At 44.2% G+C, this 26,099-nt stretch overlaps 1 protein-coding gene across 1 annotated transcript in view; it reads right to left on the reverse strand.

The window, feature by feature from the left end:
- Positions 1–11,745: 11,745 nt before the first annotated feature.
- The window catches only part of LOC118378524 (transcriptional coactivator YAP1-like), a 60,484-nt gene continuing 46,130 nt past the window's right edge, over positions 11,746–26,099 (reverse strand). The window contains 2 exon segments of the mRNA XM_052504871.1: positions 11,746–13,452; positions 15,845–15,957. Of these exon segments, the coding sequence (XP_052360831.1) occupies positions 13,217–13,452; positions 15,845–15,957 (349 nt within the window). The 3' untranslated portion in view covers positions 11,746–13,216.

Raw genomic sequence — 26,099 nt, forward strand, 5'->3', positions numbered from 1 at the left:
CGTGTGCCTCCCCCAAAGAATTTTATGGGGCTGCCTCTCGTGCTTGTCTCGTTGGTACAACTCCTCGTAATGTCGGCGTTCAGCTTTCACTGCCTCTATCTCCTCCTTAGGACGGCATTACTCCCCAGCCTGCGTCCAGGGTCCTGCTCCATCCAGGATCTCCTCTCAGGTCCATTCCTCCTGAACACGCTGCTTGGTCGATTGTTGGTGGGATCTTCTGTTACGTTCGTTATAAGGATCGGACCAAGGCGCAGCGTCGTATGCGTACATTCTTTTTATTAACAGAATGAGCACTGAATAAACCAACAAAATAACAAAACGAACCGTGAAGCTATACAAACTAGTGCTGAACAGGCAACTACATATAGACAAGATCCCACCAACAAAAAAGGGAAATGGCTACCTAAATATGATCTCCAATTAGATACAACGATAAACAGCTGTCTCTGATTGAGAACCATATCAGGCCAACATAGAATAATACAAAAACCCCTAGAACTACAAAAACCCTAGACAATATAAAAACTAGCGTACCAACCCGAGTCACACCCTGACCTAACCAAAATATAATGAAAACAGAGATATTTAAGTTCAGGGCGTATCTCTCCTACAGAATAGATGACAGTTATGAGTTAATGGGCGTGTGTGTCCGTGTGTGAGTAGAACCTCTATCTGATCATAGGAAGGAAAATAACTCCAGACATAATTACCAGAAGGTATATACTTTATTCCAATTCAAAGTATTATAGAAGGAGATAAAGATAAAATACATGCAAATAATATCTATAACATGATCACAGTTACTGAATATAGTCTCATTTTTGTTGTGTGCATTTCGATAATGTCTAAATACCAATCCTTTAAACGTCTGACAGTGGTTAATCCTGCTCCAAAGACAGTCAACAGTTAACTGTTGTTTGACAGTGGTTAGTCCTGATCCAAAGACAGTCAACAGTTAACTGTAGTCTGACAGTGGTTAGTCCTGCTCCAAAGACAGTCAACAGTTAACTATAGTCTGACAGTGGTTAATCCTGCTCCAAAGACAATCAACAGTTAACTGTAGTCTGACAGTGGTTAATCCTGATCCAAAGACAGTCAACAGTTAACTGTAGTCTGACAGTGGTTAGTCCTGCTCCAAAGACAGTCAACAGTTAACTATAGTCTGACAGTGGTTAATCCTGCTCCAAAGACAATCAACAGTTAACTGTAGTCTGACAGTGGTTAATCCTGCTCCAAAGACAGTCAACAGTTAACTGTAGTCTGACAGTGGTTAATCCTGCTCCAAAGACAGTCAACAGTTAACTGTAGTCTGACAGTGGTTAGTCCTGCTCCCAAGACAGTCAACAGTTAACTGTAGTATGACGGTGGTTAATCCTGCTCCAAAGACAGTCAACAGTTAACTGTAGTCTGACAGTGGTTAATCCTGCTCCAAAGACAGTCAACAGTTAACTGTAGTCTGACAGTGGTTAATCCTGCTCCAAAGACAGTCAACAGTTAACTGTAGTCTGACAGTGGTTAATCCTGCTCCAAAGACAGTCAACAGTTAACTGTAGTCTGACAGTGGTTAATCCTGCTCCAAAGACAGTCAACAGTTAACTGTTGTCTGACAGTGGTTAGTCCTGCTCCAAAGACAGTCAACAGTTAACTGTAGTCTGACAGTGGTTAGTACTACGATCCAAAGGCAGTCAACAGTTAACTGTAGTCTGACAGTGGTTAGTACTACGATCCAAAGACAGTCAACAGTTAACTGTAGTCTGACAGTGGTTAGTACTACGATCTAAAGGCAGTCAACAGTTAACTATAGTCACCTCAATCAGTCTAACTGGTGTCTGTTTATAGCCTCGCTACTTTTATAGCCTGTCTTTTTACTGTTTTATTTCTTTACTTACTTGTTCACCTAATACCTTTTTTGCATTATTGGTTAGAGCATGTAAGTAAGCATTTCACTGTAAGGTCTACAATGTGTTAGGGCTCTATTCAATCTGGATAATGTGTTAGGGCTCTATTCAGTCTGGATAATGTGTTAGGGCTCTATTCAAACTGGATAATGTGTTAGGGCTCTTCAGTCTGGATAATGTGTTAAGGCTCTACTCAGTCTGGATAATGTGTGGGGCTCTATTCAGTCTGGATAATGTTTTAGGGCTCTATTCAATCTGGATAATGTGTTAAGGCTCTATTCAGTCTGGATAATGTTTTAGGGCTCTATTCAATCTGGATAATGTGTAGGGCTCTATTCAATCTGGATAATGTTTTAGGGCTCTATTCAGTCTGGATAATGTGTTAAGGCTCTACTCAGTCTGGATCATGTGTTAGGGCTCTTCAGTCTGAATAATTTGTAGGGCTCTATTCAATCTGGATAATGTGTTAGGGCTCTATTCAGTCTGGATAATGTGTTAGGGCTCTATTCAATCTGGATAATGTGTTAGGGCTCTTCAGTCTGGATAATGTGTTAAGGCTCTACTCAGTCTGGATAATGTGTGGGGCTCTATTCAGTCTGGATAATGTTTTAGGGCTTTATTCAATCTGGATAATGTGTAGGGCTCTATTCAATCTGGATAATGTTTTAGGGCTCTATTCAGTCTGGATAATGTGTTAGGGCTCTTCAGTCTGGATAATGTGTTCGGGCTCTTCAGTCTGGATAATGTGTTAAGGCTCTACTCAGTCTGGATAATGTGTTAGGGCTCTATTCAATCTGGATAATGTGTTCGGGCCCTTCAGTCTGGATAATGTGTTAAGGCTCTACTCAGTCTGGATAATGTTTTAGGGCTCTATTCAATCTGGATAATGTGTAGGGCTCTATTCAGTCTGGATAATGTTTTAGGGCTCTATTCAGTCTGGATAATGTTTTAGGGCTCTATTCAGTCTGGATAATGTGTTAGGACTCTATTCAGTCTTGATAATGTGTTAGGGCTCTGTTCAATCTGGATAATGTGTTCGGGCTCTATTCAGTCTGGATAATGTGTTAGGGCTCTATTCAGTCTGGATAATGTGTTAGGGCTCTATTCAGTCTGGATAATGTGTTAGGACTCTTCAGTCTGGATAATGTGTTAGGACTCTTCAGTCTGGATAATGTGTTAGGACTCTTCAGTCTGGATAATGTGTGGGGCTCTAATCAGTCTGGATCATGTGTTAGGGCTCTTCAGTCTGGATAATGTGTTAGGGCTCTTCAGTCTGGATAATGTGTTAGGGCTCTTCAGTCTGGATAATGTGTTAGGGCTCTTCAGTCTGGATAATGTGTTAGGGCTCTTCAGTCTGGATAATGTGTTAGGGCTCTTCAGTCTGGATAATGTGTTAGGGCTCTACTCAGTCTGGATAATGCGTTAGGGCTCTATTCAATCTGGATAATGTGTTAGGGCTCTACTCAGTCTGGATAATGCGTTAGGGCTCTTCTGTCTGGATAATGTGTTAGGGCTCTTCAGTCTGGATAATGTGTTAGGGCTCTTCAGTCTGGATAATGCGTTAGGGCTCTATTCAATCTGGATCGCTGAAGTGTTACACATACCGCACTAGAAATGTAAAGGTAATTTCCTATTGAGCCGACATTTGCAGCTTTTACCGTCAATGCAGTCTCTGCTAACGCGAAGGCATTGCCTTTACATTTCAATCACGCTGTGATGCTCAATTACCGCGATACGGATCGAATAGAGCCATAAGTGTCATCAACATTTAAACATCTGAGAAAGCAGTGATTCTGATCATAAAGGAAGAAATATAGCAATAACATAATGTTGCTGTAGTGTTCTCTTGTTCTGGAAGAATGGAAACAAACTCATAACAAAAATGTAAAATAAAATAAGAAAAAAAATGTGTTTGTTCTATTCTAGAACTCCTAGCATCCTCACACGGTTAGTCAATCAAAATGGCCACCATGTCTAGAGATGGCATTGTGCCTCTATGACTACTCAGAAATCTCTGTTACCTCAAACACAAAGTCACTTATACATATGTAGTTAGACAGACAGCGGGTGATAATAACAAATCATTTTCATCATTTTTGTCACCCGTGAAGGCAGATTCATTTGGAAGAAGAATTATTCGGAAATGTTTAAAATAATACCTTTTTTTTGTTTGTTTTTGTTCATGAGGAGAAATTCTAACTGTACACCAACTAGAGTCCCCATGCTGTAACTCACATTTACAATTGATCAAATCAAGCCCCGGCTGGAACCTCACAAAAAAATGCTTTTCTAGCCAGCTAAAACATGTCCTAACCACCATCTGTTTCAGCACAGCACAAAACAGCAGGTCTATACGAGGGCAGTAAGTCCATAGACTGCCTTTCAGACATGGAGACAATCACCGTCTCCTAAATGACACCCTATTCCCTCGAAGGTGCACTACTTTTGACATGTATTGAGTAGTGAACTATGTAGGGAATAGGGTGCCATTTGGGACACTACATCAAACCAGTTCTTATTGATCCAAAGTGCCTTTTGTTTTCTTGTTTTCTTCAAAATGTTCCTTTTTTGGGGGGAGGGTTATTGATTAAGAATATCCTCAGGTAATAGGGAAAGAATGAAAGCTGAGTGTTATTGATAAGGATACAATAACCCTAACCCTGATAAAATCATAACGAATCTGCCAACCAGATATTATGACTTGTAACGGATTCTGGTTTTGGTTCTGAAAAGCCCCATGTCAGTTGGATCTGTTGCAGTGATGTGCTGAAAGGTGACCCGGTTAAAATGTATCAATCTACCTCTAAAACATCACGATTAAGTAAAAACTAAAAAGCAGTTTGATCTATAATACATCACAAAATAATAACCTAATTAACTTAGAAGATGATTAAAAGATAAAACAGAAATAAGACAGAAATATAAAGAAGCTAGACTTCATTAAAAACAAGATATCCCGGTAACACTTTACATGACACCAAGCATCAAAACAAGTCATGTAATATCAACCTGTAACCTGTAACCATAATATGGTCTGAACAGTCATGAAACATATATTTACACCTGTTGTGACAATGTGTTATTTTATGGCTGGCAGGGTAGCCTAGTGGTTAGAGTGTAGAGGCGGCAGGGTAGCCTAGTGGTTAGAGTGTAGAGGCGGCAGGGTAGCCTAGTGGTTAGAGTGTAGAGGCGGCAGGGTAGCCTAGTGGTTAGAGTGTAGAGGCGGCAGGGTAGCCTAGTGGTTAGAGTGGAGAGGCGGCAGGGTAGCCTAGTGGTTAGAGTGTAGAGGCGGCAGGGTAGCCTAGTGGTTAGAGTGCAGAGGCGGCAGGGCAGCCTAGTGGTTAGAGTGTAGAGGCGGCAGGGTAGCCTAGTGGTTAGAGTGTAGAGGCGGCAGGGTAGCCTAGTGGTTAGAGTGTAGAGGCGGCAGGGTAGCCTAGTGGTTAGAGCCTAGTGGTAGAGGAGGCAGGGTAGCCTAGTGGTTAGAGTGTAGAGGCGGCAGGGTAGCCTAGTGGTTAGAGTGTAGAGGCGGCAGGGTAGCCTAGTGGTTAGAGTGTAGAGGCGGCAGGGTAGCCTAGTGGTTAGAGTGTAGAGGCGGCAGGGTAGCCTAGTGGTTAGAGTGTAGAGGCGGCAGGGTAGCCTAGTGGTTAGAGTGTAGAGGTGGCAGGGTAGCCTAGTGGTTAGAGTGGAGAGGCGGCAGGGTAGCCTAGTGGTTAGAGTGTAGAGGCGGCAGGGTAGCCTAGTGGTTAGAGTGTAGAGGCGGCAGGGTAGCCTAGTGGTTAGAGTGTAGAGGCGGCAGGGTAGCCTAGTGGTTAGAGTGTAGAGGCGGCAGGGTAGCCTAGTGGTTAGAGTGTAGAGGCGGCAGGGTAGCCTAGTGGTTAGAGTGTAGAGGCGGCAGGGTAGCCTAGTGGTTAGAGTGTAGAGGCGGCAGGGTAGCCTAGTGGTTAGAGTGTAGAGGCGGCAGGGTAGCCTAGTGGTTAGAGTGTAGAGGCGGCAGGGTAGCCTAGTGGTTAGAGTGTAGAGGCGGCAGGGTAGCCTAGTGGTTAGAGTGTAGAGGCGGCAGGGTAGCCTAGTGGTTAGAGTGTAGAGGCGGCAGGGTAGCCTAGTGGTTAGAGTGTAGAGGCGGCAGGGTAGCCTAGTGGTTAGAGTGTAGAGGCGGCAGGGTAGCCTAGTGGTTAGAGTGTAGAGGCGGCAGGGTAGCCTAGTGGTTAGAGTGTAGAGGCGGCAGGGTAGCCTAGTGGTTGGAGTGTAGAGGCGGCAGGGTAGCCTAGTGGTTAGAGTGTAGAGGCGGCAGGGTAGCCTAGTGGTTAGAGTGTAGAGGCGGCAGGGTAGCCTAGTGGTTAGAGTGTAGAGGCGGCAGGGTAGCCTAGTGGTTAGAGTGGAGGGGCGGCAGGGTAGCCTAGTGGTTAGAGTGTAGAGGCGGCAGGGTAGCCTAGTGGTTAGAGTGTAGAGGCGGCAGGGTAGCCTAGTGGTTAGAGTGTAGAGGCGGCAGGGTAGCCTAGTGGTTAGAGTGTAGAGGCGGCAGGGTAGCCTAGTGGTTAGAGTGTAGAGGCGGCAGGGTAGCCTAGTGGTTAGAGTGTAGAGGCGGCAGGGTAGCCTAGTGGTTAGAGTGTAGAGGCGGCAGGGTAGCCTAGTGGTTAGAGTGTAGAGGCGGCAGGGTAGCCTAGTGGTTAGAGTGTAGAGGCGGCAGGGTAGCCTAGTGGTTAGAGTGTAGAGGCGGCAGGGTAGCCTAGTGGTTAGAGTGTAGAGGCGGCAGGGTAGCCTAGTGGTTAGAGTGTAGAGGCGGCAGGGTAGCCTAGTGGTTAGAGTGTAGAGGCGGCAGGGTAGCCTAGTGGTTAGAGTGTAGAGGCGGCAGGGTAGCCTAGTGGTTAGAGTGTAGAGGCGGCAGGGCAGCCTAGTGGTTAGAGTGTAGAGGCGGCAGGGTAGCCTAGTGGTTAGAGTGTAGAGGCGGCAGGGTAGCCTGGTGGTTAGAGTGTAGAGGCGGCAGGGTAGCCTGGTGGTTAGAGTGTAGAGGCGGCAGGGAAGCGTAGTGGTTAGAGTGTAGAGGCGGCAGGGTAGCCTAGTGGTTAGAGTGTAGAGGCGGCAGGGTAGCCTAGTGGTTAGAGTGTAGAGGCGGCAGGGTAGCCTAGTGGTTAGAGTGTAGAGGCGGCAGGGTAGCCTGGTGGTTAGAGTGTAGAGGCGGCAGGGTAGCCTGGTGGTTAGAGTGTAGAGGCGGCAGGGTAGCCTGGTGGTTAGAGTGTAGAGGCGGCAGGGTAGCCTAGTGGTTAGAGTGTAGAGGCGGCAGGGTAGCCTAGTGGTTAGAGTGTAGAGGCGGCAGGGTAGCCTAGTGGTTAGAGTGTAGAGGCGGCAGGGTAGCCTAGTGGTTAGAGTGTAGAGGCGGCAGGGTAGCCTAGTGGTTAGAGTGTAGAGGCGGCAGGGTAGCCTAGTGGTTAGAGTGTAGAGGCGGCAGGGTAGCCTAGTGGTTAGAGTGTAGAGGCGGCAGGGTAGCCTAGTGGTTAGAGTGTAGAGGCGGCAGGGTAGCCTAGTGGTTAGAGTGTAGAGGCGGCAGGGTAGCCTAGTGGTTAGAGTGTAGAGGCGGCAGGGTAGCCTAGTGGTTAGAGTGTAGAGGCGGCAGGGTAGCCTAGTGGTTAGAGTGTAGAGGCGGCAGGGTAGCCTAGTGGTTAGAGTGTAGAGGCGGCAGGGTAGCCTAGTGGTTAGAGTGTAGAGGCGGCAGGGTAGCCTAGTGGTTAGAGTGTAGAGGCGGCAGGGTAGCCTAGTGGTTAGAGCATTGGACTAGTAACCGAAAGGTTGCAAGTTCAAAACCCCGAGCTAACAAGGTACAAATGTGTCGTTCTGCCCCTGAACAGGCAGTTAACCCACTGTTCCTAGGCCGTCATTGAAAATATGAATTTGTTCTTTATTAACTGATTTGCCTAGTTAAATAAAGGTTAAAAAATAAGAATGTCAAAACACAAAAACCTACCACAGTTATTTTAGGGCTGGTTATGACACATACATGAGAATATAAAATCTCACAAAGCCTATAGCACACAAGGCCTACACATAGCCTACTTCTCAACAGTATGTTTATGTTTATTTAAAATGTTCTGAAATGGACCATATTAAATTATCATTGTAATTGATGACATTGATGTCACACATGCCCCCCTGTCCCCGTGGCCCCCCCAGTGCCAGAGCAGATTTCAGGAGCAGGACAAGACACAGGAGGACAGGAGCAGGACAAGACACAGGAGGGCAGGACAAGACACAGGAGGACAGCAGCAGGACAAGACACAGGAGGACAGCAGCAGGACAAGACACAGGAGGACAGCAGCAGGACAAGACACAGGAGGACAGCAGCAGGACAAGACACAGGAGGACAGGAGCAGGACAAGACACAGGAGGACAAGAGCAGGACAAGACACAGGAGGACAGCAGCAGGACAAGACACAGGAGGACAGGAGCAGGACAAGACACAGGAGGACAGGAGCAGGACAAGACACAGGAGGACAGGAGCAGGACAAGACACAGGAGGACAGGAGCAGGACAAGACACAGGAGGACAGGAGCAGGACAAGACACAGGAGGACAGGAGCAGGACAAGACACAGGAGGACAGGAGCAGGACAAGACACAGGAGGACAGCAGCAGGACAAGACACAGGAGGACAGCAGCAGGACAAGACACAGGAGGACAGGAGCAGGACAAGACACAGGAGGACAGGAGCAGGACAAGACACAGGAGGACAGGAGCAGGACAAGACACAGGAGGACTAAGGACAAACACAGGAGGACAAGAGCAGGACAAGACACAGGATCTGAGCAGGACAAGTCATAGGAGGACAGGAGCTTGACAAGTGTTATAAAGTGTATTTTCTACAAGTTATTTAAAATATGATGACTATTAACAATTCATTACAACAACAACAACAACAACAACAACAACAACAAACTTACAGCATATAGGGTTCATAACCAGCCATAAAATAACACAATATGTCACAACAGGTGTAAATATATGGGTCATGATCGTGTTATGACAGGTTATAACAAGTTATGTCAGCTGTTAAGTCATTATGACATGGATACGATCATGTTATGACAGGTTATAACAAGTTATGTCAGCTGTTAAGTCATTATGACATGGATACGATCGTGTTATGACAGGTTATAACAAGTTATGTCAGCTGTTAAGTCATATTATGACATGGCTACGATCGTGTTATGACAGGTTATAACAAGTTATGTCAGCTGTTAAGTCATTATGACATGGCTACGATCGTGTTATGACAGGTTATAACAAGTTATGTCAGCTGTTAAGTCATTATGACATGGATACGATCGTGTTATGACAGGTTATAACAAGTTATGTCAGCTGTTAAGTCATTATGACATGGATACGATCGTGTTATGACAGGTTATAACAAGTTATGTCAGCTGTTAAGTCATTATGACATGGCTACGATCGTGTTATGACAGGTTATAACAAGTTATGTCAGCTGTTAAGTCATTATGACATGGCTACGATCGTGTTATGACAGGTTATAACAAGTTATGTCAGCTGTTAAGTCATTATGACATGGCTACGATCGTGTTATGACGCTGGGTGTCCCATAATAATAACACGTTTTTATAAACACAGAAATATACTGTTGATTATTGGACATTAACGTAAGTAGAGGAGAGTATTTTTGATGTTTGTTTGGCAATAATACAACTTCTTAGACACATTATTTAGTAGTATTACTTGGTGTAGATTTTCTTGCTCTTCTTCCCTCAAAAAATACAACTGAAGGCACTTGATTTGACAAAAACGTATAAACGTGCTGGCACAGCCAAGCAGTATGTATGTATCATATTGTATAGTATAGTCAGTGGTGTCAAGTACTTTAAGTAAAAATACTTTAAAGTACTACTTAAGTCGTTTTTTGGGGTATCTGTACTTTATTATTTACTTTTTTGACAACTTGTACTTTTACTTCACTACATTCCTAAATAAAATAATGTAATTTTGAATCCATACATTTTCCCTGACACCCAAAAGCACTCTCTTAGCAGGACAGGAAAATAGTCTCATTCACAAACTTATCAAGAGAACATCCTACTGCCTCTGATTTGGCGGACTCAGTAAACACGCAGTAAAACCCTGGCTATCTGTACATTATGTTGGCGTGTACCCCTGGCTATCTGTAAATTATGTTGGCGTGTACCCCCGGCTATCTGTACATTATGTTGGCGTGTTCCCCTGGCTATCTGTACATTATGTTGGCGTGTTCCCCTGGCCATGTGTACATTATGTTGGCGTGTTCCCCTGGCTATCTGTACATTATGTTGGCGTGTACCCCTGGCTATCTGTACATTATGTTGGCGTGTACCCCTGGCTATCTGTACATTATGTTGGCGTGTTCCCCTGGCTATCTGTACATTATGTTGGCGTGTTCCCCTGGCGTGTATGGCTATCTGTACATTATGTTGGCGTGTACCCCTGGCTATCTGTACATTATGTTGGCGTGTACCCCTGGCTATCTGTACATTATGTTGGCGTGTACCCCTGGCTATCTGTACATTATGTTGGCGTGTACCCCTGGCTATCTGTACATTATGTTGGCGTGTACCCCTGGCTATCTGTACATTATGTTGGCGTGTTCCCCTGGCTATCTGTACATTATGTTGGCGTGTACCCCTGGCTATCTGTACATTATGTTGGCGTGTACCCCTGGCTATCTGTACATTATGTTGGCGTGTACCCCTGGCTATCTGTACATTATGTTGGCGTGTACCCCTGGCTATCTGTACATTATGTTGGCGTGTACATTATGTTGGCCCCTGGCTATCTGTACATTATGTTGGCGTGTACCCCTGGCTATCTGTACATTATGTTGGCGTGTACCCCTGGCTATCTGTACATTATGTTGGCGTGTACCCCTGGCTATCTGTACATTATGTTGGCGTGTACCCCTGGCTATCTGTACATTATGTTGGCGTGTACCCCTGGCTATCTGTACATTATGTTGGCGTGTACCCCTGGCTATCTGTACATTATGTTGGCGTGTACCCCTGGCTATCTGTACATTATGTTGGCGTGTACCCCTGGGCTATCTGCTATCTGTACATTATGTTGGCGTGTACCCCTGGCCCATTATGGCTATCTGTACATTATGTTGGCGTGTACCCCTGGCTATCTGTACATTATGTTGGCGTGTACCCCTCTGTACATTATCGTGTACCCCTGGCTATCTGTACATTATGTTGGCGTGTACCCCTGGCTATCTGTACTGTACCCCTGGCATTATGTTGGCGTGTACCCTGGCTATCCCTGGCTATCTGTACATTATTATGTTGGCTATCTGTACATTATGTTGGCGTGTACCCCTGGCTATCTGTACATTATGTTGGCGTGTACCCCTGGCTATCCATTATGTTGGCGTGTACCCCTGGTGTACATTATGTTGGCGTGTACTATCATGTACATTATGTTGGCGTGTACCCCCTGGCTATGGCTGTACATTATGTTGGCGTGTACCCCCTATGTGTACATTATGTTGGCGTGTACCCCTGGCTATGTGTACATTATGTTGGCGTGTACCCCTGGCTATCTGTACATTATGTTGGCGTGTACCCCTGGGTATCTGTAAATTATGTTGGCCTGGCTATCTGTACATTATGTTGGCGTGTACCCCTGGCTATCTGTACATTATGTTGGCTACCCTGGCTATGTGTACATTATGTTGGCGTGTACCCCTGGCTATCTGTACATTATGTTGGCGTGTACCCCTGGCTATCTGTACATTATGTTGGCGTGTACCCCTGGCTATCTGTACATTATGTTGGCGTGTTCCCCTGGCTATCTGTACATTAAAAAACAAGAAAATGGTGAGGTCTGGCTTGTTTAATGTAAAAGGAATTTTACTTTCGATACTAAAGTTTATTTAAAAACAAACACTTTTAGACTTTTACTCAAGTAGTATTTAACTGGGTGACTTTCACTTTTACTTGAGACATTTTTTATTAAGGTATCTTTTTACTCAAGTATGACAATTGGGTCCTTTTTCCACCACTGAGTATAGTATAGTATACGAGGTCCCCGGCCCAGGCTCCAGCCCATCCCCCATCACCACCACACAGAGCTAACATGTCCTAACTGGGACTCCAGCTTGTGTAACCTAGGTTATGTCCCAAATAGCACCCAATACCTTATCTAGTGTACTACTACCAGGGGCCATAGTAGTGTACTATGTCAGGAATATGTGCCATTTGGGGCGAAGCCCTAACCTAACGTACCTAAACTAACCTTCCAAATCAATACAGTTCTTTACACAACTTCAGATATATCATTTTGGGTTTTCTCAGGCTCATCATTAAAAACAAAAACTATTTAAAACAATGTAAAATACATGAATTAAAAGAAAAAAAGGCAGGATAATACAATGCTTGAATGCTATTGTCAGGAAGCCTGGGGCCGAGGTGAGAGGAGTAGAGGCAGGCAGCCGCCCAGATCAGATGTGGGGGTTGGGGGATAGGGAGAGCAGCAAGCCCCTTGCCTTGCCGGCCGGCCAGCAGGTAAGACACCCTAGATGTAAAGGTGTGGTAGAGAAACAAACAAGCACCAGGTAAAGATGGTGGACAGATTAAGAATGCCAGCCGTGTGAAAAGATTCAGGGACCTTTGAATAAATTGTGTGTTCACAGGCCAGCCTTGAAGACACAGACAACAAAAAGAAAGATATAGAAACAACATAATAGCAGTGCCTCAGTCGGCCATGTTAACATGTACGCTGCCCGATGACAGACATCATTCATATCCAGGAAGGAGGAAAGTATGATTGTTTTAATCAAGGCAACTACACATCGTTCACTGGTCTGAGAGTTTGACTAGGCAACAGGTAAACGTGTGGACTATAGGAGTGAAGAGCAGTGTCTCTCCTATAGAGCCCATAGGAGCTCATCCCAGGCTCCTCTCCTCTCTCTTATATACCTGCGGGTCAGAGCATGTTGTTCCACTGCTCGAATCGTGTGGTCGGTCATGACTAAACACCCACCTCAATTGGTGGGTCATGACTAAACACCCACCTCAATTGGTGGGTCATGACTAAACACCCACCTCAATTGGTGGGTCATGACTAAACACCCACCTCAATTGGTGGGTCATGACTAAACACCCACCTCAATTGGTGGGTCATGACTAAACACCCACCTCAATTGGTGGGTCATGACTAAACACCCTCCTCAATTGGTGGGTCATGACTAAACACCCTCCTCAATTGGTGGGTCAAGAAGCAAAAAAAGTTTGTAAACCGATGTTGTATACTATAGCTTATCAGTGAGCAGGCCCAGGTCCGGCTTGGTCTATAACCATGTGAGGAAGTTCTCCTTGTCCATCTTGGTGGCTGCCAGAACTGACTCCATGTCGTTTAGGATGTCGGAGCTCAAGGCTTCCTGGAGACTAGGCATTAGCTCTTCCCCCTCCACGGCCATGCTCTTGTTCTCCAGCGTGCCAAGGTCTACATCTGTCCCCGGGATGACATCCAGGTAGTCAGGGAAACGACTGGGCTGTGTTCCCATGGAGACCGGCAGGGAGTCCCCTGATTATGACAAAACAACCACATGGATGTGTTATGTAAAGTTATGAAGCATTATGATGTTGTTATAATGTATTATGATGTTGTTATAGTGTATTATGATGTTGTTATAGTGTATTATGATGTTGTTCTAGTGTATTATGATGTTGTTCTAGTGTATTATGATGTTGTTATAATGTATTATGATGTTGTTAATGTATTATTGTATATATGTATTATGATGTTGTTATTGTATTATGAGTGTATTATGATGTGTATTATGTTGTTATAATGTATTATGATGTTATTATTATAATGTATTATGATGTTATTATAATGTATTATGATGTTATTATAATGTATTATGATGTTGTTATAATGTATTATGATGTATTATGAGTTGTATTATGATGTTATAATGTATTTGTTATAATGTATTATGATGTTGTTATAATGTATTATGATGTTGTTATAATGTATTATGATGTTGTTATAATGTATTATATGTTGTTATATGTATTATGATGTTGTTATATATTATGTATATATGATGTTATAGTGTATTATGATGTTATTGTTATAGTGTATTGATGTTGATGTTGTTATAATGTATTATGATGTTGTTATAGTGTATTATGATGTTGTTATTGTATTATGTATATAATGTATTATGTTGTTATAATGTATATATGTATTATGTTGTTATAGTGTATTATGATGTTTGTTATAGTGTATTATGATGTTGTTATAGTGTATTATGTTATAATGTTTATAATGTATTATGATGTATAATGTATTATAATGTATTATGTTATAATGTATTATGATGTTGTTATATTATGTTGTTATATTGTTGTTATAATGTATTATGATGTTGTTATAATGTATTATGATGTTGTTATAGTGTATTATGTTATAATGTATTATGATGTTGTTATAGTGTATTATGATGTTGTTATAGTGTATTATGATGTTGTTATAATGTATTATGATGTTGTTATAATGTATTATGATGTTGTTATAATGTATTATGATGTTGTTATAATGTATTATGATGTTGTTATAATGTATTATGATGTTGTTATAATGTATTATGATGTTGTTATAATGTATTATGATGTTGTTATAATGTATTATGATGTTGTTATAATGTATTATGATGTTGTTATAATGTATTATGATGTTGTTATAATGTATTATGATGTTGTTATAGTGTATTATGATGTTGTTATAGTGTATTATGATGTTGTTATAATGTATTATGATGTTGTTCTAGTGTATTATGATGTTGTTCTAGTGTATTATGATGTTGTTATAATGTATTATGATGTTGTTATAGTGTATTATGATGTTGTTATAGTGTATTATGATGTTGTTATAGTGTATTATGATGTTGTTCTAGTGTATTATGATGTTGTTATAGTGTATTATGATGTTCTAGTGTATTATGATGTTCTAGTGTATTATGATGTTGTTATAGTGTATTATGATGTTGTTATAATGTATTATGATGTTCTAGTGTATTATGATGTTATAATGTATTATGATGTTGTTATAATGTATTATGTTGTTATAGTGTATTATGATGTTGTTATAATGTATTATGATGTTGTTATAATGTATTATGATGTTGTTATAATGTATATAATGTATTATGATGTTGTTATAATGTATTATGATGTTGTATTATAATGTATTTATGTTATAATGTATTATGATGTTGTTATAATGTATTATGATGTTATTGTTATAGTGTATTATGATGTTGTTATAATGTATTATGATGTTGTTATAATGTATTATTATGTTGTTATAGTGTATTATGATGTTGTTATAATGTATTATGTATTATGATGTTGTTATAATGTATTATGATGTTGTTATAATGTATTATGATGTTGTTATAATGTATTATGATGTTGTTATAATGTATTATGATGTTGTTATAGTGTATTATGATGTTATAGTGTATTATGATGTTGTTATAATGTATTATGATGTTGTTATAATGTATTATGATGTTGTTATAATGTATTATGATGTTGTTATAATGTATTATGATGTTGTTATAGTGTATTATGATGTTGTTATAATGTATTATGATGTTGTTATAGTGTATTATGATGTTATAATGTATTATGTTATAATGTATTATGATGTTGTTATAGTGTATTATGATGTTGTTATAATGTATTATGATGTTGTTATAGTGTATTATGATGTAATGTCCTAGTATTGTCCCATAATGATCCTGACTAAATAACAGCCCAGTCCATTTAATAACTAATTGACAAACCACTGATACTGGAAGTGTATTGACAACACTGTGAGTTAATCACATCTTCAGACATACTGACTGATACCAGACCATCTCAACATCAGGTCCATGCTGCTAACTGGAGCTAGTATGTCTCACCTGTGTCCATCTCGTCCACACCGTTGAGAAAGTCATCAGGGGTTCGGGGGACACTGTAGCTGCTCATACTCAGACCGCTGTCTGTGCTCTCATCCCTGGAGTGGTAGGTCCCACTGTGGAGACAAGAGACAGGACACATCAAATGTTATTATTTTATCATGTAATTACTGTTAAACCTTATAGTAATTTATATAATAAAAAATAAAAATCTGCTGAGAGAGGGGGGGGGCATTGAGCCGGGGAAGGGGAGGGACCCGAATCACACGTTCACACGGGCTGTTTGCTATTGGTTGGCTGTCTAGTCAGCCTGGCTCTCATTGTCTGGCTGCCTATTCCACTTAGTGGTTCTGAGCCTGCCTGACAGGGTTGGTGGTTCTGAGTCTGCCTGGCAGGGTTGGTGGTTCTGAGTCTGCCTGACAGGGTTGGTGGTTCTGAGTCTGCCTGACAGGGTTGGTTCTACAGTGGTTCTGAGCCTGCCTGACAGGGTTGGTTCTACAGTGGTTCTGAGCCTGCCTGACAGGGTTGGTGGTTCTGAGCCTGCCTGACAGGGTTGGTTCTACAGTGGTTCTGAGCCTGCCTGGCAGGGTTGGTGGTTCTGAGCCTGCCTGGCAGGGTTGGTGGTTCTGAGCCTGCCTGGCAGGGGGTTGGTGGTGAGCCTGCCTCTGGTTCTACAGTGGTTCTGAGCCTGCCTGACAGGGTTGGTTCTACAGTGGTTCTGAGCCTGCCTGACAGGGTTGGTTCTACAGTGGTTCTGAGCCTGCCTGACAGGGTTGGTTCTACAGTGGTTCTGAGCCTGCCTGACAGGGTTGGTGGTTCTGAGCCTGCCTGGCAGGGTTGGTGGTTCTGAGCCTGCCTGGCAGGGTTGGTGGTTCTGAGCCTGCCTGACAGGGTTGGTGGTTCTGAGCCTGCCTGACAGGGTTGGTTCTACAGTGGTTCTGAGCCTGCCTGACAGGGTTGGTTCTACAGTGGTTCTGAGCCTGCCTGACAGGGTTGGTGGTTCTGAGCCTGCCTGACAGGGTTGGTGGTTCTGAGTCTGCCTGACAGGGTTGGTTCTACAGTGGTTCTGAGCCTGCCTGACAGGGTTGGTTCTACAGTGGTTGCCTGGCAGGGTTGGTGGCTGAGTCTGCCTGGCAGGGTTGGTGGTTCTGAGCCTGGCAGGGTTGGTGGTTCTGAGTCTGCCTGACAGGGTTGGTTCTACAGTGGTTCTGAGTCTGCCTGGCAGGGTTGGTGGTTCAGAGCCTGCCTGACAGGGTTGGTGGTTCTGAGCCTGCCTGGCAGGGTTGGTGGTTCTGAGTCTGCCTGACAGGGTTGGTGGTTCAGAGCCTGCCTGACAGGGTTGGTGGTTCAGAGCCTGCCTGGCAGGGTTGGTGGTTCTGAGTCTGCCTGACAGGGTTGGTGGTTCTGAGTCTGCCTGACAGGGTTGGTTCTACAGTGGTTCTGAGCCTGCCTGACAGGGTTGGTTCTACAGTGGTTCTGAGCCTGCCTGACAGGGTTGGTTCTACAGTGGTTCTGAGCCTGCCTGACAGGGTTGGTGGTTCTGAGCCTGCCTGACAGGGTTGGTGGTTCTGAGCCTGCCTGACAGGGTTGGTGGTTCTGAGCCTGCCTGACAGGGTTGGTTCTACAGTGGTTCTGAGCCTGCCTGACAGGGTTGGTGGTTCTGAGCCTGCCTGACAGGGTTGGTGGTTCTGAGCCTGCCTGACAGGGTTGGTTCTACAGTGGTTCTGAGCCTGCCTGACAGGGTTGGTGGTTCTGAGCCTGCCTGACAGGGTTGGTTCTACAGTGGTTCTGAGCCTGCCTGACAGGGTTGGTTCTACAGTGGTTCTGAGCCTGCCTGACAGGGTTGGTTCTACAGTGGTTCTGAGCCTGCCTGACAGGGTTGGTTCTACAGTGGTTCTGAGCCTGCCTGACAGGGTTGGTTCTACAGTGGTTCTGAGCCTGCCTGACAGGGTTGGTGGTTCTGAGCCTGCCTGACAGGGTTGGTGGTTCTGAGTCTGCCTGACAGGGTTGGTTCTACAGTGGTTCTGAGCCTGCCTGACAGGGTTGGTGGTTCTGAGCCTGCCTGACAGGGTTGGTGGTTCAGAGTCTGCCTGACAGGGTTGGTTCTACAGTGGTTCTGAGCCTGCCTGACAGGGTTGGTGGTTCTGAGCCTGCCTGACAGGGTTGGTGGTTCTGAGTCTGCCTGACAGGGTTGGTTCTACAGTGGTTCTGAGCCTGGCTGACAGGGTTGGTGGTTCTGAGCCTGCCTGACAGGGTTGGTGGTTCTGAGTCTGCCTGACAGGGTTGGTTCTACAGTGGTTCTGAGCCTGCCTGACAGGGTTGGTGGTTCTGAGCCTGCCTGACAGGGTTGGTGGTTCTGAGCCTGCCTGACAGGGTTGGTGGTTCTGAGCCTGCCTGACAGGGTTGGTTCTACAGTGGTTCTGAGCCTGCCCTGGACAGGGCCTGGTGGTTCTACAGTGGTTCTGAGCCTGGCTGACAGGGTTGGTGGTTCTGAGCCTGGCTGACAGGGTTGGTGGTTCTGAGCCTGCCTGACAGGGTTGGTTCTACAGTGGTTCTGAGCCTGCCTGACAGGGTTGGTGGTTCTGAGAGCCTGGCAGGGTTGGTGGTTCTGAGCCTGCCTGACAGGGTTGGTGGTTCTGAGCCTGCCTGACAGGGTTGGTTCTACAAAGCCAAAGCACCCTGATGGGAGAGCATAATATACAAGGACATTCTCAAAGCTGCTAATGAGAACCATGGCGGCCTTGTACCTAGTCGGTGGGGATTCCGGTGGGCTGCCCCCACCCAGGCAGTGGCAGTGCTGGCAACACTAGCTGCAGTAACCCATGAGGGGAGGTTCACACTCGGACATTCAGAGAAGGGCCAAGCTATTGTGGCCCCGGTGGCACAAAATCATTAAAAGGTCTGACTGCAGAGATGCTTGGGGAAATGGTCACAACGGGGGACCAGCGTGTCTGTGTTTCAGGGGAAAGGGGTGTATCTGATCTCCATCTTCTAGGACTTCATATTGGTTAATCAAATCTCCACATTCTTGCTCAATTTTGCATGACTTTTCAAACTTTTCAAAGGCTTGGGGATGGAACATCTGTTGAACATCTGAGCTTGTGGTTGTTTGTGGGGAAAGTGTGTGTGTGTTTCCCACATCTGTTGCTATGAGGTAATGATGTTAGGGGTAAATATAGGATGAATCACAATAATTGTGAATGCTTGCTAAAAATGTAATTTTTGTAATACCAATCCTAGTTATAGGTAACAATCCTTATGCTTCTGTTATGTGGGTGGCACTGGGAGCTCTTTATAAAGGATGGCTCCCAGTCACTCAGACGCCAGGGATCCAGCTGGACAGGGGTGGTCTGCCAGTCACTGGGAGCTCTTTATAAAGGATGGCTCCCAGTCACTCAGACACCAGGGATCCAGCTGGACAGGTTGGTCTGCCAGTCACTGGGATGACCTGGGATCCAGCTGGACGGGGGTGGTCTGCTAGTCACTGGGGCGACCTGGGATCCAGCTGGACAGGGTGGTCTGCTAGTCACTGGGACGACCTGGGATCCAGCTGGACAGGGGTGGTCTGCTAGTCACTGGAGCGACCTGGGATCCAGCTGGACAGGGTGGTCTGCTAGTCACTGGGACGACCTGGGATCCAGGTGGACAGGGTGGTCTGCCAGTCACTGGGGCGACCTGGGATCCAGCTGGACATGGGTGGTCTGCCAGTCACTGGGACGACCTGGGATCCAGCTGGACATGGGTGGTCTGCCAGTCACTGGGATGACCTGGGATCCAGCTGGACATGGGTGGTCTGCCAGTCACTGGGACGACCTGGGATCCAGGTGGACAGGGGTCTGCCAGTCACTGGGGTGACCTGGGATCCAGGTGGACAGGGGTGGTCTGCCAGTCACTGGGACGACCTGGGATCCAGGTGGACAGGGGTCTGCCAGTCACTGGGGTGACCTGGGATCCAGGTGGACAGGGGTGGTCTGCCAGTCACTGGGACGACCTGGGATCCAGGTGGACAGGGGTGGTCTGCCAGTCACTGTGACGACCTGGGATCCAGGTGGACAGGGGTGGTCTGCCAGTCACTGGGAGGACCTGGGATCCAGCTGGACAGGGTGGTCTGCCAGTCACTGGGACGACCTGGGATCCAGCTGGAAAGGGATGGTATGCCAGTCACTGGGACGACCTTGGATCCAGCTGAACAGAGATGGTCTGCCAGTCACTGGGACAACCTGGGATCCAGCTGGACAGGGGTGGTCTGCCAGTCACTGCGACGACCTGGGATCCAGCTGGACAGGGTGGTCTGCTAGTCACTGGGACGACCCGGATCCAGGTGGACAGGGTGGTCTGCCAGTCACTGGGACGACCTGGGATCCAGCTGGAAAGGGATGGTATGCCAGTCACTGGGACGACCTTGGATCCAGCTGGAAAGGGATGGTATGCCAGTCACTGGGACGACCTTGGATCCAGCTGAACAGAGATGGTCTGCCAGTCACTGGGACAACCTGGGATCCAGCTGGAAAGGGGTGGTCTGCCAGTCACTGGGACGACAACCAAACTTGGGAAGGGGGAGGTTTTAGCGGGTGGATTAGTGGAGAACAATTTGAGGTTTACTTAGTAGCAATGCAAACACTATGGTACAGCTATATGGACACCCAATCATCATGGTACACTGCATGCTCTCAAGAAAACCTATAGCACCTGATGTCACAGGAAGGCCAAAAAGATCATCAACGATATCAACCACCCGAGCCACGGCCTGTTCATTCCGCTATCATCCAGAAGGCTAGGTCAGTACAGGTGCATCAAAGCAGGGACCGAGAGACTGAAAAACAGCTACTATCTCAAGGCCATCAGACTGTTAAACGGCCATCACCAGCTGGCCTCCACCCGGTTACTCAACCCTGCACCTTAGAGGCTGCTGCCCCATATACATAGACATGGAATCCCTGGTCACTTTAATAAAGTTTATATGCTGCTTTGCTCATCTCATATGTAAATACTGTCTTCTGTTTGACTGTATTTAGGCAATGCCACTCCAACATTGCTCGTCCTAATATTTAAATATTCCAATCATTTTACTTTTAGATTTGTTTGTATTGTTGTGAATTGTTAGATACTACTGCACTGTTGGAGTTAGAAACACAAGCATTTAGTTAGATACTACTGCACTGTTGGAGTTAGGAACACAAGCATTTAGTTAGATATTACTGCACTGTTGGAGCTAGGAACACAAGCATTTAGTTAGATATTACTGCACTGTTGGAGTTAGAAACACAAGCATTTAGTTAGATATTACTGTTGGAGCTAGGAACACAAGCATTTAGTTAGATATTACTGCACTGTTGGAGCTAGGAACACAAGCATTTAGTTAGATACTACTGTACTGTTGGAGCTAGAAACACAAGCATTTAGTTAGATACTACTGCACTGTTGGAGCTAGGAACACAAGCATTTAGTTAGATATTACTGCACTGTTGGAGCCAGGAACACAAGCATTTAGTTAGATGTTACTGTTGGAGCTAGGAACACAAGCATTTAGTTAGATGTTACTGTTGGAGCTAGGAACACACGCATTTAGTTAGATATTACTGTTGGAGCTAGGAACACAAGCATTTAGTTAGATACTACTGCACTGTTGGAGCTAGAAACACAAGCATTTAGTTAGATACTACTGCACTGTTGGAGCTAGAAACACAAGCATTTAGTTAGATATTACTGTTGGAGCTAGGAACACAAGCATTTAGTTAGATATTACTGTTGGAGTTAGAAACACAAGCATTTAGTTAGATATTACTGTTGGAGTTAGGAACACAAGCATTTAGTTAGATACTACTGCACTGTTGGAGTTAGAAACACAAGCATTTAGTTAGATATTACTGTTGGAGCTAGGAACACAAGCATTTAGTTAGATATTACTGTTGGAGCTAGGAACACAAGCATTTAGTTAGATATTACTGTTGGAGCTAGGAACACAAGCATTTAGTTAGATATTACTGTTGGAGCTAGGAACACAAGCATTTAGTTAGATATTACTGCACTGTTGGAGCCAGGAACACAAACATTTAGTTAGATATTACTGTACTGTTGGAGCTAGGAACACAAGCATTTAGTTAGATATTACTGTTGGAGCAAGGAACACAAGCATTTAGTTAGATACTACTGCACTGTTGGAGCTAGGAACACAATCATTTAGTTAGATACTACTGCACTGTTGGAGCTAGGAACACAATCATTTAGTTAGATACTACTGCACTGTTGGGAGCTAGGAACACAAGCATTTAGTTAGATACTACTGCACTGTTGGAGCTAGGAACACAAGCATTTAGTTAGATATTACTGTTGGAGTTAGGAACACAAGCATTTAGTTAGATACTACTGCACTGTTGGAGCTAGAAACACAAGCATTTAGTTAGATACTACTGCACTGTTGGAGCTAGAAACACAAGCATTTAGTTAGATATTACTGTTGGAGCTAGGAACACAAGCATTTAGTTAGATATTACTGTTGGAGTTAGGAACACAAGCATTTAGTTAGATACTACTGCACTGTTGGAGCTAGGAACACAAGCATTTAGTTAGATACTACTGCACTGTTGGAGCTAGAAACACAAGCATTTAGTTAGATATTACTGTTGGAGCTAGGAACACAAGCATTTAGTTAGATACTACTGCACTGATGGAGCTAGGAACACAAGCATTTAGTTAGATAGTACTGCACTGTTAGATACTACTGTACTGGTGGAGCTAGTAACACCAGCATTTAGTTAGATACTACTGCACTGTTGGAGCTAGGAACAACAGCATTTAGTTAGATACTACTGCACAGTTGGAGCTAGGAACACAAGCATTTAGTTAGACATTACTGTTGGAGCTAGGAACACAAGCATTTAGTTACATATTACTGACTGTTGGAGCTAGAAACACAAGCATTTAGTTAGATACTACTGCACTGTTGGTGCTATAAAAACAAGTATTTAGTTAAATATTACTGTTGGAGCTAGGAACACAAGCATTTAGTTAGATATTACTGTACTGTTGGAGCTAGAAACAAAATAATTTAGTTAGATACTACTGTACTGTTGGAGCTAGAAACACAAGCATTTAGTTAGATACTATTGCACTGTTGGAGCTAGAAACAAGCATTTAGTTAGATATTACTGCACTGTTGGAGTTAGGAACACAAGCATTTGGTTAGATACTACTGTACTGTTGGAGCTCGGAACACAAGGATTTAGTTACATACTACTGCACTGTTGGAGCTAGGAACAAAAACATTTAGTTAGATACTACTGTACTGTTGGAGCTAGGAACACAATCATTTAGTTAGATACTACTGCACTGTTGGAGCTAGGAACACAAACATTTAGTTAGATACTACTGTACTGTTGGAGCTAGGAACACAATCATTTAGTTAGATACTACTGTACTGTTGGAGCTAGAAACACAATCATTTAGTTAGATATTACTGTTGGAGCTAGAAACACAAGCATTTAGTTAGATATTACAGTTGGAGCTAGGAACACAAGCATTTAGTTAGATATTACTGTTGGAGCTAGAAACACAAGCATTTAGTTAGATATTACTGTTGGAGCTAGGAACACAAGCATTTAGTTAGATATTACTGTTGGAGCTAGAAACACAAGCATTTAGTTAGATATTACTGTTGGAGCTAGGAACACAAGCATTTAGTTAGATATTACTGCACTGTTGGAGCTATAAACACAAGCATTTAGTTAGATACTTCTGCATTGTTGGAGCTGGAAACACAAGCATTTAGTTGGATATAACTGCACTGTTGGAACTTGCACCTGGCAACCCATCCCTACACACACCCGGCAACCCTTCATTATTAGGCACACCTGGCAACCCTTCATTATTAGGCACACCTGGCAACCCATCCCTACACACACCCGGCAACCCTTCATTATTAGGCACACCTGGCAACCCATCCCTACACACACCTGGCAACCCTTCATTATTAGGCACACCTGGCAACCCATCCCTACACACACCTGGCAACCCTTCATTATTAGGCACACCTGGCAACCCATCCCTACACACACCTGGCAACCCTTCATTATTAGGCACACCTGGCAACCCATCCCTACACACACCTGGCAACCCTTCATTATTAGGCACACCTGGCAACCCATCCCTACACACACCTGGCAACCCTTCATTATTAGGCAAACCTGGCAACCCATCCCTTCACACACCTGGCAACCCTTCATTATTAGGCACACCTGGCAACCCATCCCCAAACACACCTGGCAACCCTTCATTATTAGGCACACCTGGACCTTATCACTTCCCTGATTACGCCCCCCCCCCCCTATATATATATATATTGCACTCTGTCATTTCCGGTCATGTCTAGATGCTTCTCTTGGTTTTGTATCATTATGGGTTCATTTACAATAAACTCTACAACTGCACCTGCTTCCTAACGCCCTGCTACCATGGAAATGGAAATACCTGTCTATTTGTGGAAAACTCAGCCTGATTAACTCTTTAGTCATATCCCAGTTTACCCTGATTAACTCTTTAGTCAAATCCCAGTTTACCCTGATTAACTCTTTAGTCATATCCCAGTTTACCCTGATGAACTCTTTAGTCATATCCCAGTTTATCTATTTGCTTATGGTTTTACCTACACCTAGCGACTTGCTTTGAAATTATATGAGAAAAAAATATTCAATTTTATTTGGAATGGCAAGCCAGACAACATTCAACAGGCATATTTATGTAACAAATATGAATTCAGAGGGCAGATATGTTTCAATTTTAAAACATTAGACCTCTCACTAAAAACTTCAGTCATACAAAAGTTATAATTATATCCAAACTGGTTCTCTACCAGATTAGTAACAATGTCTCACCCCATGTTCAAAAATAGCCTTTTTCCCTTTATTCACATAACAACCTCTTGGTTTTTGCTCTGATATGCACTGTCAACTGTGGGACCTTATATAGACATGTGTGCCTTTCCAGGTGTGCCGTTCCAGGTGTGCCTTTCCAGGTGTGTCTTTCCAGGTGTGTCTTTCCAGGTGTGTCTTTCCATGTATGTCTTTCCAGGTGTGCCTTTCCAGTTGTGTCTTTCCAGGTGTGTCTTTCCAGGTGTGTCTTTCCAGGTGTGTCTTTCCAGGTGTGTCTTTCCAGGTGTGTCTTTCCATGTATGTCTTTCCAGGTGTGCCTTTCCAGTTGTGTCTTTCCAGGTGGTCTTTCCAGGTGTGTCTTTCCAGGTGTGCCTTTCCAGTTGTGTCTTTCCAGGTGTGTCTTTCCAGGTGTGTCTTTCCAGGTGTGTCTTTCCAGGTGTGCCTTTCCAGGTGTGCCTTTCCAGGTGTGCCTTTCCAGGTGTGCCTTTCCAGGTGTGTCTTTCCAGGTGTGTCTTTCCAGGTGTGCCTTTCCAGGTGTGCCTTTCCAGGTGTGTCTTTCCAGGTGTGTCTTTCCAGGTGTGCCTTTCCAGGTGTGCCTTTCCAGGTGTGCCTTTCCAGGTGTGCCTTTCCAGGTGTGCCTTTCCAGGTGTGCCTTTCCAGGTGTGTCTTTCCAGGTGTGCCTTTCCAGGTGTGTCTTTCCAGGTGTGTCTTTCCAGGTGTGTCTTTCCAGGTGTGCCTTTCCAGGTGTGCCTTTCCAGGTGTGTCTTTCCAGGTGTGTCTTTCCAGGTGTGTCTTTCCAGGTGTGCCTTTCCAAATCAAGTCTAATCAATTGAATTTACCACAGGTGGACTCCTATCAAGTTTTAGAAACATCTCAAGGATGATCAATGGAAACAAGATGCACTTGAGCTCAATTTCGAGTCTTATAGCAAAGGGTCTGAATACTTATGTAAATAAGGTATTTCTGTTTATTTGTTTATACATTTGTAAACATCTGTGTATACACTGCTGAGGATTTTTATTTATTTCATCCATTTTAGAATAAGGCAGTAATGTAACAAAATGTTGAAAAAGTTAAGGGGTCTGAATACTTTCAGAATGCAAGTGAAAAGAAGGAAGTCTTTCCAAAATATGTTTTTTTCCAAAACATGCATCTGTTTGCGACAAGGCACTAAAGTAATACTGGCAAAGCAATTTACTTTTTGTCTTTAATGCAAAGTGTTATGTTTGGGTCAAATCCAATACAACACATTACTGAGTACCACTCTGCATTATTTCAAGCAGAGTTGTGGCTAGGCTATGGGTATGCCTGTAATCATTAAGGACTGGGGAGTTTTTCAGGGTAAAAACAAACAGACAGTGGGAGATGAATTCACCTTTCAGCAATAACCT

The sequence above is a fragment of the Oncorhynchus keta genome, unplaced genomic scaffold, assembly GCF_023373465.1.
Source record: "Oncorhynchus keta strain PuntledgeMale-10-30-2019 unplaced genomic scaffold, Oket_V2 Un_contig_2079_pilon_pilon, whole genome shotgun sequence".
NCBI classification, from domain to species: Eukaryota; Metazoa; Chordata; class Actinopteri; order Salmoniformes; family Salmonidae; genus Oncorhynchus; species Oncorhynchus keta.